The 16,211-nt window shown below is 46.7% G+C and overlaps 1 protein-coding gene across 1 annotated transcript in view; it reads right to left on the bottom strand.

The window, feature by feature from the left end:
* Nucleotides 1–16,211, bottom strand: part of LOC121538444 (gamma-aminobutyric acid receptor subunit delta-like) — a 30,626-nt gene that overhangs the window by 8,600 nt on the left and 5,815 nt on the right. The window contains exons 2-5 of the mRNA XM_041846458.2: nt 11,351–11,466; nt 9,642–9,709; nt 8,879–9,099; nt 8,247–8,329 (exon numbers count right to left, since the gene is read on the bottom strand). Of these exons, the coding sequence (XP_041702392.1) occupies nt 8,247–8,329; nt 8,879–9,099; nt 9,642–9,709; nt 11,351–11,466 (488 nt within the window). The remainder of the gene's footprint in view (nt 1–8,246; nt 8,330–8,878; nt 9,100–9,641; nt 9,710–11,350; nt 11,467–16,211) is intronic.

Below are 16,211 nucleotides of genomic sequence, written 5' to 3'. Positions count from 1 at the left end.
GGACACAGAAGCTTAGTCGAAAACAACTTTAATTGTCACAAAGACAAATACAAAATAACGGGCCTCAAAACACAGGAGGCGAGCGATTACGCAAACAGTGCGTAAAACACTAACAACTAGAAAACAAATAACATTCACCAGCGGACAGGCAGACAACAACACACAACTGCAAACAAAACCAAAGGAAACTTATAGGTGACCTAATCAATACATAATACGAAACAGGTGCACCAACAAGACAAAACCAAACAAACATAGAGAACATCAAGCGGTAGCAGCTAGTACTCCGGGGACGATGAACGCCGAAGCCTGCCTGAACAAGGAAGAGGAGCAGTCTCGGCGGAATTCGTGACAGTACCCCCCCCCCCTTGACGCGCGGCCCCAGCCGTGCGCCGACCCCGGCCTCTGGGACAGCCAGGAGGACGTGGAGCAGGGCACGTAGGATGACTACGGTGGAACTCAGTCAGGAGGGATGGATCTAAAATGTCCCTCCTAGGCACCCAGCACCGTTCCTCCGGACCGTACCCCTCCCACTCCACGAGATATTGTAGACCCCCCATCCGACGTCTCAAATCCACGATGGACCGGACTGAGTACGCTGGAGCCCCCTCGATGTCCAGTGGGGGCGGAGGGGTCTCTCTTATCTCACTCTCCTGGAGTGGACCAGCTACCACCGGCCTGAGGAGAGACACATGGAATGAGGGGTTAATGTGATAGTCATTAGGCAGTAGCAACTTCTAACACACCACGTTCAATCTCCTCAGGACTTTAAATGGCCCCACAAACCGCCGGCCAAGCTTCCGGCAGGGCAGGCGAAGGGGCAGGTTTCGAGTCGAGAGCCAGACTCGATCTCCAGGGGCGTATACTGGACCCTCACTGCAGTGGAGATCTTCGCTCGCCTTCTGCCTGCGGATGGCCCGCTGCAGATGTACGTGTGCAGCGTTCCACGTCTCCTCCGAGCGCCGAAACCACTCATCCACCGCAGGAGCCTCGATCTGGCTCTGATGCCATGGTGCCAGAACCGGCTGATACCCTAACACGCACTGAAAAGGGGTCAGGTTAGTAGAGGAGTGGCAAAGAGAGTTCTGAGCCATCTCTGCCCAGGGGATATACCCCGACCACTCCTCCGGCCGGCCCTGGCAATAGGATCTCAGAAACCTACCCACATCCTGGTTCACTCTCTCCACCTGTCCGTTACTCTCAGGGTGGTAACCCGAGGTAAGGCTAACCAAGACCCCCAAGCGTTCCATGAACGCCCTCCAGACTCTAGAGGTGAATTGGGGACCCCGATCAGACACTATATCCTCGGGAACCCCGTAGTGCCGGAAGACGTGGGTGAACAAAGCCTCAGCGGTATGTAGGGCAGTAGGGAGACCCGGCATTGGAATGAGACGACAGGCCTTAGAGAACCGATCCACAACGACCAGAATAGTGGTATTCCCCTGAGAGGGGGGAAGGTCCGTGACAAAGTCCACCGAGAGGTGAGACCACAGCCGTTGTGGAACGGGCAGGGGTTGTAACTTCCCCCTGGGCAGGTGTCTAGGCGCCTTACACTGAGCGCACACCGAGCAGGAGGAGACAAAAACCCTCACGTCCCTAGCCAAAGTTGGCCACCAGTACTTAACACTAAGGCAGTGCACTGTCCGGCCAATACCTGGATGTCCAGAGGAGGGTGACGTATGAGCCCAATAAATGAGACGATCACGGACCTCGGGCGGCACGTACGTCCGACCCACTGGACACTCTGGGGGAGTAGGGTCGGTGCGTAACGCCCGCTCAATTTCCGCATCGACCTCCCATACCACCGGTGCCACCAGACAAGACTCCGGCAGTATGGGAGTGGGCTCAATGGACCTCTCCTCTGTGTCATACCGCCGGGACAGGGCATCTGCCTTACCGTTCTGGGACCCTGGGATGTAAGTGATCTTAAAAACGAACCGGGTCAGAAACATGTTCCACCTAGCCTGACGAGGGTTCAATCTCCTAGCTGCCCGGATGTACTCCAGGTTACGATGGTCAGTCAGAATGAGAAAAGGGTGTTGAGCCCCCTCAAGCCAATGCCTCCACACCTTTAGGGCTTGAACCACAGCTAACAGCTCCCTGTCCCCTACGTCATAATTACGTTCCGCCGGGCTGAGCTTTTAGAATAAAAAGCGCAGGGACGGAGCTTAGGAGGCGTGCCGAGCGTTGCGACAGTACTGCCCCAATACTGGCCTCTGACGCGTCCACCTCTACCTGGAACGCTAAAGCGGGGTCCGGGTGCGCCAGCACCGGAGCCGAAGTGAACAGGTCCTTCAGTTTACAAAACGCCCTGTCCGCTTCGGCCGACCACTGCAAACGCACCGGGCCCCCCTTCAGCAGGGAAGTAATGGGAGCTGCCACCTGTCCAAAATCCCGGATAAACCTCCGGTAGTAATTGGCAAAACCCAAAAACTGCTGCACCTCTTTAACAGTGGTTGGGGTTTGCCAGTTACAGTGGGGGGAAAAAAGTATTTAGTCAGCCACCAATTGTGCAAGTTCTCCCACTTAAAAAGATGAGAGAGGCCTGTAATTTTCATCATAGGTACACGTCAACTATGACAGACAAAATGAGAAGAAAAAAGTCCAGAAAATCACATTGTAGGATTTTTTATGAATTTATTTGCAAATTATGGTGGAAAATAAGTATTTGGTCACCTACAAACAAGCAAGATTTCTGGCTCTCACAGACCTGTAACTTCTTCTTTAAGAGGCTCCTCTGTCCTCCACTCGTTACCTGTATTAATGGCACCTGTTTGAACTTGTTATCAGTATAAAAGACACCTGTCCACAACCTCAAACAGTCACACTCCAAACTCCACTATGGCCAAGACCAAAGAGCTGTCAAAGGACACCAGAAACAAAATTGTAGACCTGCACCAGGCTGGGAAGACTGAATCTGCAATAGGTAAGCAGCTTGGTTTGAAGAAATCAACTGTGGGAGCAATTATTAGGAAATGGAAGACATACAAGACCACTGATAATCTCCCTCGATCTGGGGCTCCACGCAAGATCTCACCCCGTGGGGTCAAAATGATCACAAGAACGGTGAGCAAAAATCCCAGAACCACACGGGGGACCTAGTGAATGACCTGCAGAGAGCAGGGACCAAAGTAACAAAGCCTACCATCAGTAACACACTACGCCGCCAGGGACTCAAATCCTGCAGTGTCAGACGTGTCCCCCTGCTTAAGCCAGTACATGTCCAGGCTCGTCTGAAGTTTGCTAGAGTGCATTTGGATGATCCAGAAGAGGATTGGGAGAATGTCATATGGTCAGATGAAACCAAAATATAACTTTTTGGTAAAAACTCAACTCGTCGTGATTGGAGGACAAAGAATGCTGAGTTGCATCCAAAGAACACCATACCTACTGTGAAGCATGGGGGTGGAAACATCATGCTTTGGGGCTGTTTTTCTGCAAAGGGACCAGGACGACTGATCCGTGTAAAGGAAAGAATGAATGGGGCCATGTATCGTGAGATTTTGAGTGAAAACCTCCTTCCATCAGCAAGGGCATTGAAGATGAAACGTGGCTGGGTCTTTCAGCATGACAATGATCCCAAACACAACGCCCGGGCAATGAAGGAGTGGCTTTGTAAGAAGCATTTCAAGGTCCTGGAGTGGCCTAGCCAGTCTCCAGATCTCAACCCCATAGAAAATCTTTGGAGGGAGTTGAAAGTCCGTGTTGCCCAGCGACAGCCCCAAAACATCACTGCTCTAGAGGAGATCTGCATGGAGGAATGGGCCAAAATACCAGCAACAGTGTGTGAAAACCTTGTGAAGACTTACAGAAAACTTTTGACCTGTGTCATTGCCAACAAAGGGTATATAACAAAGTATTGAGAAACTTTTGTTATTGACCAAATACTTATTTTCCACCATAATTTGCAAATAAATTCATAAAAAATCCTACAATGTGATTTTCTGGATATTTTTTCTCATTTTGTCTGTCATTGTTGACGTGTACCTATGATGAAAATTACAGGCCTCTCTCATATTTTTAAGTGGGAGAACTTGCACAACTGGTGGCTGACTAAATACTTTTTTTCCCCACTGTACGCATGGCTGACACACGGTCAATCTCCATCTTCACCCCTGACGCGGACAACCGATGACCCAAGAAGGAGATGGACTCCTGGAAAAACAGACATTTCTCTGCCTTGACATACAAGTCATGCTCCAACAGCCTACCCAACACTCGGCGCACCAGGGCTACATGCTCGGCACGTGTAGCAGAGTACACTAGGATGTCGTCAATGTACACTATCACTCCCTGCCCATGCAGGTCCTGGAAGATCTCGTCCACAAATGATTGGAAGACTGAAGGAGCATTCATTAACCCGTATGGCATGACAAGATACTCATAATGACCTGAGGTGGTACTAAATGCCGTCTTCCATTCATCTCCCTCCCTAATGCGCACCAAGTTATAAGCGCTCCTGAGATCCAGTTTTGTGAAGAAACGCGCTCCGCGTAATGATTCAGTCATACTCGCAGTCAGAGGAAGAGGGTAACTGTATTTCACAGTGATCTGATTGAGACTACGGTAATCAATACACGGGCGCAACCCTCCATCCTTCTTCTTCACAAAAAATAAACTTGAGGACGCAGGAGAAGTGGAGGGCCGTATGTATCCTTGTCTCAGGGACTCAGCTATGTATGTCTCCATAGCCGCCGTCTCCTCTTGAGACAGAGGATACACATGGCTCTGCGGGAGTGCCGCACCTGTCTGGAGGTTTATCGCACAATCTCCCTGTCTATGAGGTGGCAATCGCGTCGCCCTCGTCTTGCTGAACACGAGTGCCAAATCCTCATACTCAGGGGGAATGTGCATTGCGGGCACTTGGTTCGGACTCTCCACCGTGGTCGCCCCAACGGAAACACCTAAACATCGCCCAACACACTGGCCAGACCATTCCTTGAGAGCCCTCTGTTGCCACGAAATGGTGGGGTCATGGGTGATTAACCAAGGAAGCCCCAGCACCACGGGATACGCAGGAGAGTCAATTAGGTACAACTGAATAATCTCCTCATGACCCCCCTGCGTCTTCAACCCAGATCCCAACGGGCGGCTATCTAGGGCATGGACAGGAAAGGGTGCATCAACGGGCAGGAGGGGAATCCCTAACTTAGAACAAAATTTCCGATCAATAAAATTCCCAGCTGCGCCTGAATCGACAAGCGCCTTATGCTGGGAATGAGATGCAACCTGAGGAAATACCACAGGTATACACAAGTGAACAACAGAGAGCTCTGGGTGAGTGGGGCGCCTACTCACCTGAAATGACTCCCCAGTGCGCGACCTGTTGCCCCGATTCCCTGGAGACCCTCCCCAGCACCTGGCCACAGCTGGTGCAGGGGACGGCCCCCCTCGGGTTCTCTCTCCTTCTCTCTCTAGCGCCAGCACCCCGGAGCTCCATAGGGCTCGGCTCGGAGGTGCTGGGGGATGGAATGGACGGCCCCAACTCGGGACGTCCGCGGGTGGCCAGCAGGGTATCCAGACAGATGGACATGTCCACTAGCTGGTCGAAGGACAGATTGGTGTCCCTGCAGGCCAGCTCTCGACGAACGTCCTCACGCAGGCTACACCGATAGTGGTCGATGAGGGCCCTCTCATTCCACCCCGCATCCGCCGCTAGAGTCCGGAAATCCAGGGCGAACTCCTTTGCGCTCCTCTTCCCCTGTCGGAGGTGGAAAAGACGCTCCCCCGAGAACTCCGCGTAGCTGATGGTGGCGGCGTCTATTCCCCTCCATTCGGCGTTGGCCCACTCCAACGCCTTGCCGGAGAGACAGGAGATGAGGGCGGAAACGCTCTCGTATCCCGAGGGCGCCGGGTGTATGGTGGCCAGGTAGAGTTCCACCTGAAGGAGGAACCCCTGACACCCGGCTGCGGTGCCATCATACGCCCTCGGGAGCGAGAGCCGAATTCCACTGGATTCCGGAGCTGGTCTGGTGGGGCTGGCCGATGGTGGTGGTAATGTAGGAGGAGGTGTGGGCACGCTTCCCCTTTCCCATCGGCGCAGGGTGTTCATCACCTCCTGCATGGCGGAGCCGAGTTGCTGGATCATGGCGTCCTGGCAGCTGACCCGATCCTCCAGCGACTCGGTCGCCGCCGCTGCTCCTGCTGACTCCATAGTATGGTGTGTTGTTCTGTCAGAAGCTGATGTGGATGCGGTGTTGGAGTCAGGCGCAGGACACAGAAGCTTAGTCGAAAACAACTTTAATTGTCACAAAGACAAATACAAAATAACGGGCCTCAAAACACAGGAGGCGAGCGATTACGCAAACAGTGCGTAAAACACTAACAACTAGAAAACAAATAACATTCACCAGCGGACAGGCGGACAACAACACACAACTGCAAACAAAACCAAAGGAAACTTATAGGTGACCTAATCAATACATAATACGAAACAGGTGCACCAACAAGACAAAACCAAACAAACATAGAGAACATCAAGCGGTAGCAGCTAGTACTCCGGGGACGACGAACGCCGAAGCCTGCCCGAACAAGGAGGAGGAGCAGTCTCGGCGGAATTCGTGACAGGAAGTTTACGTACACCTTAGCCAAATACATTTAAACTCAGTTTTTCACAATTCCTGACATTTAATCCTAGTAAAAATTCCCTGTCTTAGGTCAGTTAGGATCACCACTTTATTTTAAGAATGTGAAATGTCAGACTAATAGTAGAGAGAATTATTTCTTTCAGCTTTTATTTCTTTCATCACATTCCCAGTGGGTTTACATACACTCAATTAGTATTTGGTAGCATTGCTTTTAAATTGTTTAACTTGGGTACAACGTTTTGGGTAGCCTTCCACAAGCTTCCCACAATAAGTTGGGTGAATTTCGGCCCATTCCTCCTGACAGAGCTGGTGTAACTGAGTCAGGTTTGTAGGCCTCCTTGCTCGCACACGCTTTTTCAGTTCTGCCCACACGTTTTCTATACCTTGACTTTGTTGTCCTTAAGCCATTTTGCCACAACTTTGGAAGTATGCTTGGCGTCATTGTCCATTTAGAAGACCCATTTGCGACTAAGCTTTAACTTCCTGACTGATGTCTTGAGATGTTGCTTCAATATATCCACATACTTTTCCTTCCTCATGATGCCATTTATTTTGTGAAGTGCACCAGTCCCTCCTGCAGCAAAGCACCCCCACAGCATGATGCTGCCACCCCCGTGCTTCACGGTTGGGATGGTGTTCTTCGGCTTGCAAGCGTTCCCCTTTTTCCTTCAAACATAACGATGGTCATTATGGCCAAACAGTTCTATTTTTGTTTCATCAGACCAGAGGACATTTCTCCAAAAAGTACGATCTTTGTCCCCATGTGGAGTTGCAAACCGTAGTCTGGCTTTTTTATGCCGGTTTTGGACAGTGGCTTCTTCCTTGCTGAGCGGCCTTTCAGGTTATGTTGATATAGGACTTGTTTTACTGTGGACATAGATACTTTTGTACCTGTTTCCTCCAGCATCTTCACAAGGTCCTTTGCTGTTGTTCTGGGATTGATTTGCACTTTTCGCACCAAAGTACGTTAATCTCTAGGAGACAGAACGGGTCTCCTTCCTGAACGATATGACGGCTGCATGGTCCCATGGTGTTTATACTTGCGTACTATTGTTTGTACAGATGAATGTGGTACCTTCAGGCATTTGGAAATTGCTCCCAAGGATGAACCAGACTTGTGGAGGTCTACAATTTTTTTTTCTGAGGTCTTGGCTGATTTCTTTGGATTTTCCAATGATGTCAAGCAAAGAGGCACTGAGTTTGAAGGTAGGCCTTGAAATACATCCACAGGTACACCTCCAATTGACTGAAATGATGTCAATTAGCCTATCAGAAGCTTCTAAAGCCATGACATCTTTTTCTGGAATTTTCCAAGCTGTTTAAAGGCACAGTCAACTTAGTGTATGTAAACTTCTGACCCACTGGAATTGTGATACAGTGAATTATAAGTGAAATAATCTGTCTGTAAACAATTGTTGGAAAAATTACTTGTGTCATGCACAAAGTAGAAGTCCTAACCGACTTGCCAAAACTATAGTTTGTTAACCAGAAATTTGTGGAATGGTTGAAAAACAAGTTTTAATGACTCCAACCTAAGTGTATGTAAACTTCCGACTTCAACTGTACCTATCAGCAGTGGGTGTGGCTGAAAGAACCGAATCCTCTAATTTGAAGGGATGTCCACATACTTTTGGCCGTGTAATGTATAAATCCACTCACAGCTTTCTAAGTCCAGCATACACTCCTGCTCATCCATGGGGTACTTGGTCAGATCCATGTCACACGCCACAGTCGAGGTGATCCTGAGAGGAGAACAAGTAATTATTAAACACCCACGTCAACCACAATGGTAACTTGACACGTAACAGTAGGTTAAACGTCATTTTCACTTTGACATTATCATTAGGCATTATATAGCCTTAACTTCAGGCCACAGCAAGTCGTTAAGGGGCCTCTCCAACCATCACGCCATTTTCTTCTCTCCCTCCTCCCCATGCCTTCCATCTCTCCTACCCCTTTCATCCTTCTCCTCCTCCTTCTCTCCTACTCGATCTATGCTCCTACCCCTCACACATTATCTTCACCCCCTCTCTCCCTCCTTTTATCTCTCTTAACCCTCTCCCCCTTCCCCTCTCCATCATCCCCCTCCTCCACCCTCTCCCCCCTACTCCTCTCCGCCCTACCCTCTACTCCTCTCCCCCTCCTCCCCCCTACCCCCTACTCCTCTCCGCCCTACACCCTACTCTTCTCCCCCTGCTCCCCCTCTCCCCCTTAGCCCCTCTCCCCCTACCCCCTACTCTTCTCCCCCCTCCTCCTAGTCCTCTCCCCCCTCCTCCCTCTGCCCTTCTCACCGGCTGCTGTAAAGGATGACCCCATCGGGCTGCAGGCGAATCAGCTTGTTCTCCACAGTGACGTCGTGGAACCAGGCGGACTTGGCGTTGACAATGAAGGTGTCGGGCAGCCAGAGTTTATCCACGAAGCGGCTGTCCAGCCCCAGGGTCTTGTTGGTGTGGTTGTAGGACAGGCGGTCGTCCCGCCAGCTCTGCCGCAGGAAAATGGTCATGGTGTACTCCTGCCAAGCGGTCACACACGGTAACACACGGTAACACACAGTAACATACGGTAACACATGGTAACACAAGAACAAACATAAGCATATGCATACGCACAGGCAAATGCACACACAGACACAGACAGACAGACACACACACACACACACACACACACACACACACAGGCACAAAGCTGAGCCCAGGGCATTTCCAACACTGGTGTGAGAGAGTGGTGGATCACGTTGTGACTTACTGATCTGAACGGTATTAGATAAAATAAATATAGGTTACAATACTACTGTTTTTCACCAATCCAACCTGGTTGGATCTGTTGAATACATCAAGGGAGGAAGGAAGGATGCATTTCATAACAATTGGAACAGGGCCATGCATGCTCTTACTGAAAAAGGCATGGTATCATTAACTTTTTAGAATCCCTATTGGCTGATGTGGATGACGCATAAGTGATAGTTTTCACATTGAATTTTACTGGAACAGTACAATAGCAGTGAAATATGGCAACCATTATGTACAAAGGCCTGCAGGTGAATGTATACATTACCATGTTGGCTTCAGAGATGTGGTCAATACTGGCTACTTCAATAGCCATGGCAACATTCACGGGTGGGCCTGTGGGAAAATAAATGAGAAAAGAAAACAATCCCTCCTTCCCTCTCTCCCTCCATCCATCCCTTCCCTCCTTCTCAAGGACATCCCTAGATATGGATCAAGAGCCACTTCCCGACTTAACATTGCTCTAAGTGAAGTGACATGGTACTATGTACATTCATAAATATGACATTGGGGGTCTCATGAGCTTGTGCAGTGGTGTGTTTGGAAGCGCATACATAGCTAGCATGCTGTTGTAGTTTGCTCGATGATTAGCATAATTTGTGCTGCTGAGATCGTGGATACTTGAAGGAAATCTAGAGGGAGGGAGATCAGGATCACCGAAGCGGAACTGAAAGGATATTTATTCTGAACATTAAGGAATCATATATTACCATTCTCTGCCATTCAGTACTCATCCCATAACCATTTACGTCAAATTGTATTATATAGCCATTATCCTACCCACCATAGAGAGAGCAGTCATCAGCACTGACAAGTGGGAGGACAGTTAAAGTCAATGAAACTTACGTTGGAGGATGTTACAACTAACTGCAATCCATAATCCCTCAGCCTGTCACTAAAACCGAGCTCATTTTGACAAGTGGCCGTAGTGATAGGCTCAGTGTTCAACTTATTTGTATAGATTCTAGATGCCTATCGTAGCACCACTTTCCTTTAAATTTGAAATGGTGAAGGGATGTGAGTTGAATAGACAGAGTAAGACATTTACATTTTACATTTTAGTCATTTAGCAGACGCTCTTATCCAGAGCGACTTACAGTTAGTGAGTGCATACATTTTCATACTGGCCCTCCGTGGGAAACGAACCCACAACCCTGGCGTTGCAAGCGCCATGCTCTATCAACTGAGCTACACGGGGCCCCACCAACTGATGTGTATGATTCTTCAATGGCCTTAGATAGCCCATCAGTTTGGCTTTACGGTAGCTGTCTTACCACTTAGATGATATCTGATGGAGATTTAACCTTATCTTCTCTTATTTCTATAAGGGGAAGTAATGAGGGACTACATAATTATTGAGCATAATGTTGCACTATAGGTATGTAAACGTGTTTGCTGTTGGCTGCAGTAGCCTTGTTGCTGGTTCACAAGGCCTGGCATGGTGGTGGTGGTGGTTCTTATATCGACAATGCTTTTTCACCTCTGCTGAGCTGAGTTAAGCTGTGAGGTTGAGAAATCTAACGCTGTGGACATTGGATATTTCACATTTGGCAAGCATTCTTAGCAAAGGCATTCTCCAGCAATGCTCCTTTCTTTTATTTAGCAATATTACGCACGTCTTTCATTTCCAAAGCATCATTTCAATCTCTTCCGCAAACACATTCCAATGCTTAATTGCTTTTGGTTGTGATCTTTTGCATCACGTTCAAACACAAAAGCTTTTCATAGATTCAAAGCTCTTATTTACATATGGGTAAATATGTCTTTAAACTAGAATTTAAAAAGAACTTAAAGCACTTTCTTGGGGACAGTGGAATCTAACAAGATTAATATAGCATGATGAATTTGAGAAGAGTCTAAAATCATGAGTCTGATTTTCAAAACACTTATACCCGGTTCCTGCTATGCTAAGAATGGCTGTAAATGTGAGGGGGTGAAATGCAATCCAATGCCACAAGCAGTAGATCTCATACTCACCTCCTATCCCAGGGCGAAAATTTCGTGCATAGCCCTTCATTAACTCATCCAGATTAGGCAACCAGGATATTTGTATGTCTGAACCTACATAGTCCCCAATGTCACTCAGCTCGGCCCTATAGGGAACAAACACATCACACTTGAGTTCTCTGTGTCCACAGCACTGGAGAGGCCCAGAAGGAAGAAAGCTAGAGAGGCAAAGATAGTAGTAAACAGGATAAAGTTGCATTTTCATGTTGAACATAGCTTTGCGATCAAGATTGGTGGACATGCAATTTTTTAAATCCTTGGTGATATGGAAATAAAAACAATGTGTTTATTTACATGTAACCATAGAAGACCTGGTCAGAGATGTGAATTACTGTAGAAAAAAGCAAACATTTTTACACAGTGCCTATTATCCAGTATGGATTTTAGAATAATGGACAAAGCTATCACTCGAGAGATTCATATAAACCCTTGCATTTTGGAGCCGTACTCATAAGGCGTCTCAGAGCAGGAGTGCAGATCTAGGATCAGGTCCTATCTATGTCATGTATGTTATCTTATTCATTATGATATAAAAGGCTAAACGGATCCTAGATCAGCACTCCTACTCTTACCCTGATATTCTATGTGCTGCTTACTGACTAGACAAAGTGCACACATAAACGAACCACCAGGAGGCAGTGTTCTCTACTAAGATGGCTCACTGTGTGGACTGTTGGTACTGATGGACTAATGAGACACGGGGCCAAGACAATCTCACTCTGACTGATCAAATTGTGTATTCAGTGGCATGAGATGTTTAAAAAAAGGCAAACAGCCTGTCTAAGTTCCAATATCCACACTAACATACCACATTAAGGACTTATTTAGAGTGCATATCCAAAACGTTTCTTCATTAGGGGTTCAAGCACCGAAGCTGCGAAAAACCCTACAGATGTAGGATCTTAATTTGAGCCAGTTTGAATTTTGCTACTCCTGTGGCACCAAATGACTGAGGCACCAAGATCTCTCAACGCAATATTTTCCAAGGTAGTACATACAGTGTGGGAAAAAAGTATTTGATCCCCTGCTGATTTTGTACGTTTGCCCACTGACAAAGAAATGATCAGTCTATAATTTTAACGGTAGGTTTATTTGAACAGTGAGAGACAGAATAACAACAAAAAAATCCAGAAAAACGCATGTCCAAAATGTTATAAATTGATTTGCATTTTAATGAGGGAAATAAGTATTTGACCCCCTCTCAATCAGAAAGATTTCTGGATCCCAGGTGTCTTTTATACAGGTAACGAGCTGAGATTAGGAGCACACTCTTAAAGGGAGTGCTCCTAATCTCAGCTTGTTACCTGTATAAAAGACATCTGTCCACAGAAGCAATCAATCAATCAGATTCCAAACTCTCCACCATGGCCAAGACCAAAGAGCTCTCCAAGGATGTCAGGGACAAGATGGAGACTTACACAAGGCTGGAATGGACTACAATACCATCGCCAAGCAGCTTGGTGAGAAGGTGACAACAGTTGGTGCGATTATTCGCAACTGGAAGAAACACAAAATAACTGTCAATCTCCCTCGGCCTGGGGCTCCATGCAAGTTCTCACCTCGTGGAGTTGCAATGATCATGAGAACGGTGAGGAATCAGCCCAGAACTACACGGGAGGATCTTGTCAATGATCTCAAGGCAGCTGGGACCATAGTCACCAAGAAAACAATTGGTAACACACTACGCCGTGAAGGACTGAAATCCTGCAGCGCCCGCAAGGTCCCCCTGCTCAAGAAAGCACATATACATGGCCGTCTGAAGTTTGCCAATGAACATCTGAATGATTCAGAGGAGAACTGGGTGAAAGTGTTGTGGTCAGATGAGACCAAAATTGAGCTCTTTGGCATCAACTCAACTCGCCGTGTTTGGAGGAGGAGGAATGCTGCCTATGACCCCAAGAACACCATCCCCACCGTCAAACATGGAGGTGGAAACATTATGCTTTGGGGGTGTTTTTCTGCTAAGGGGACAGGACAATTTCACCGTATCAAAGGGACGATGGACGGGGCCATGTACCGTCAAATCTTGGGTGAGAACCTCCTTCCCTCAGCCAGGGCATTGAAAATGGGTTGTGGATGGGTATTCCAGCATGACAATGACCCAAAACACACGGCCAAGGCAACAAAGGACTGGCTCAAGAAGAAGCACATTAAGGTCCTGGAGTGGCCTAGCCAGTCTCCAGACCTTAATCCCATAGAAAATCTGTGGAGGGAGCTGAAGGTTCGAGTTGCCAAACATCAGCCTCGAAACCTTAATGACTTGGAGAAGATCTGCAAAGAGGAGTGGGACAAAATCCCTCCTGAGATGTGTGCAAACCTGGTGGCCAACTACAAGAAACATCTGATCTCTGTGATTGCCAACAAGGGCTTTGCCACCCAGTACTAAGTCATGTTTTGCAGAGGGGTCAAATACTTATTTCCCTCATTAAAAATTTTGTTGTTGTTATTCTGTCACTCACTTTTCAAATAAACCTACCATTAAAATTATAGACTGATCATTTCTTTGTCAGTGGGCAAATGTACAAAATCAGCAGGGGATCAAATACTTTTTTCCCTCACTGTATTGAAGCAACATCTCAAGACATCAGTCAGGAAGTTAAAGCTTGGTCGCAAATGGGTCTTCCAAATGGACAATGACCCCAAGCATACTTCCAAAGTTGTGGCAAAATGGCTTAAGGACAACAAAGACAAGGTATTGGAGTAGCCATCACAAAGCCCTGACCTCAATCCTATAGAAAATGTGTGGGCAGAACTGAAAAGCGTGTGCGAGCAAGGAGACCTACAAACCTGACTCAGTTACACCGGCTCTGTCAGGAGGAATAGGCCAAAATTCACCCAACTTATTGTGGGAAGCTTGTGGAAGGCTACCCGAAACGTTTGACCTAAGTTAAACAATTTAAAGGCAATGCTACCAAATACTAATTGAGTGTATGTAAACTTCTGACCCACTGGGAATGTGATGAAAGGAATAAAAGCTGAAAGAAATCATTCTCTCTACTATTATTCTGACATTTCACATTCTTAAGATAAAGTGGTGATCCTAACTGACCTAAAACAGGGAATGTTTACTAGGATTAAATGTTAGGAATTGTGAAAAACTGAGTTTAAATGTATTTGGCTAAGGTGTATGTAAACTTCCGACTTCAACTGTATATTTCCAACTGGTATGCTATAGATATTGGAATATCCCAGAGGTGCCTCCATTTGTGGCCTCCCTCTTCGGCAACTAGGTGTTCTAACTTAATAACCTAACTGATAAAGAGATGGGACCTGTTTAAAGCAGTAGTGGCTAATAGCTACATACTGACTTGCTGTTGTAGGTCTACCTATAGTAACTCCAGTGCATTGTATAGCACCACACAACAGGATACACATTATGACCACAGTAAAGGAAATGTGATGTCATAAAATGCTAATGAGGCAGAGCATTTAATTGATCTCGAGGGTGTTTCTGTAAACATGCTAGGCCTGCTCTCACTCCTCCAATCTTTGTTATAACAGTTCAAAGTCAAATTTCCGCTGATGTTGTTCCTCTTAGTCTTTTATTTCGGTTCATTAACAGGATCTCCAGAGGCCCTGTTTCGCTAACCATCTGTTTACGAGCTAACACACTGGGTATGTCCAAAATGGCACCTATATATTACACTACTTTTTGACATGGTCTGCGCACTATAAAGGGAACAGGGAGCCATTTCAGACACATTCACTGAGAGCTGAGGTGAAGGAGATTAAACACAAAATGAGCAGCCTTTCTTCCCACAGATAAAATAAATTTAAAAAAGCCTTGTAATGTAGCCCCAGCTCTAACAAGTGTAATTAGCTTCATATAATGACATCAATTTGTACCTGAGAACAGAGAAGAGAACCGCACTAGCAGTAGTCATCCTTGCGTTGGCCTATATTGTTAATGTTGTAAATCCTGATTGTGACAGCACATAATGCTAGCTAATTAAATCTGCAGCCTTTTAAATGCCAATCAGTAGAGAATGAAATGGTGGCATTGCACAGATATGGCACATACAAGATCTGTCATTCCCAACCTTGATTAGCCTAATTAATTCTCTACAGCCTCTCTAACGTAAAAGCTCTCTCTGCACACTGTGGCCTTTCCACCACAAACCCAATGTAGTGTAACTGTGCTTTGTTCCACTGCTGGTCCCGCAGTCATTTGGCTAGAGCATATCTGGACCCCTCAGCAATAGCATCTGCCTGATATGCACATATGGAGCATGCATTAAGGACATACTAAAGGCATCTAGCCTATGGGGCCACCCATGTCTTCCAGTAGGGCACAAGAGACTGCCAAGAGAAGGCAAATGGTCACTGACTATGCCACTGCTACCCCACTAAGCCAACAAGAATAAATGCAACCTTACATTGTAATATTTGTGATCTTTTTATTTGAACAGCTTTCAACTTCGCATCTCTACTTCCAATAGTACTGCAACAACCATTTGTTTTCCTTTAAATGCAGATATTTTCTAAAAGGCCTAGGTTAGCTTTGTTACTAAACCCATAGTAGGCCTCATGTGGGTAAAATAAACTGCTCTACAGGACACACATTATATGAAAACTAAATCATAAATCGTAATATTTTGAAACAACAAAAATGTCTCCAAAATAAATGTGAGGTCACGTTGCAGTGAAAATTGTCTGCTATTTCAAAATCTGCCCTCCTTAGACTGAAGAGGATTTATCCAGTAAGTGGCTTACTTCTAAGGATTATCACCCTCAAGGCTATGGCGCATGTCACCTGGATCCAGATTTATTAACAGCTGTAACTCACACCAAAGGTAGTGAGATATTGTGCCAGTCCGATTCTGGCTTATTT

The sequence above is a fragment of the Coregonus clupeaformis genome, unplaced genomic scaffold (assembly GCF_020615455.1).
Source record: "Coregonus clupeaformis isolate EN_2021a unplaced genomic scaffold, ASM2061545v1 scaf1430, whole genome shotgun sequence".
In the NCBI taxonomy this organism is placed as follows: domain Eukaryota; kingdom Metazoa; phylum Chordata; class Actinopteri; order Salmoniformes; family Salmonidae; genus Coregonus; species Coregonus clupeaformis.
The sequence above is the reverse complement of the archived record's forward strand: the minus strand, read 5'-3'. Positions and strand labels throughout refer to the sequence as shown.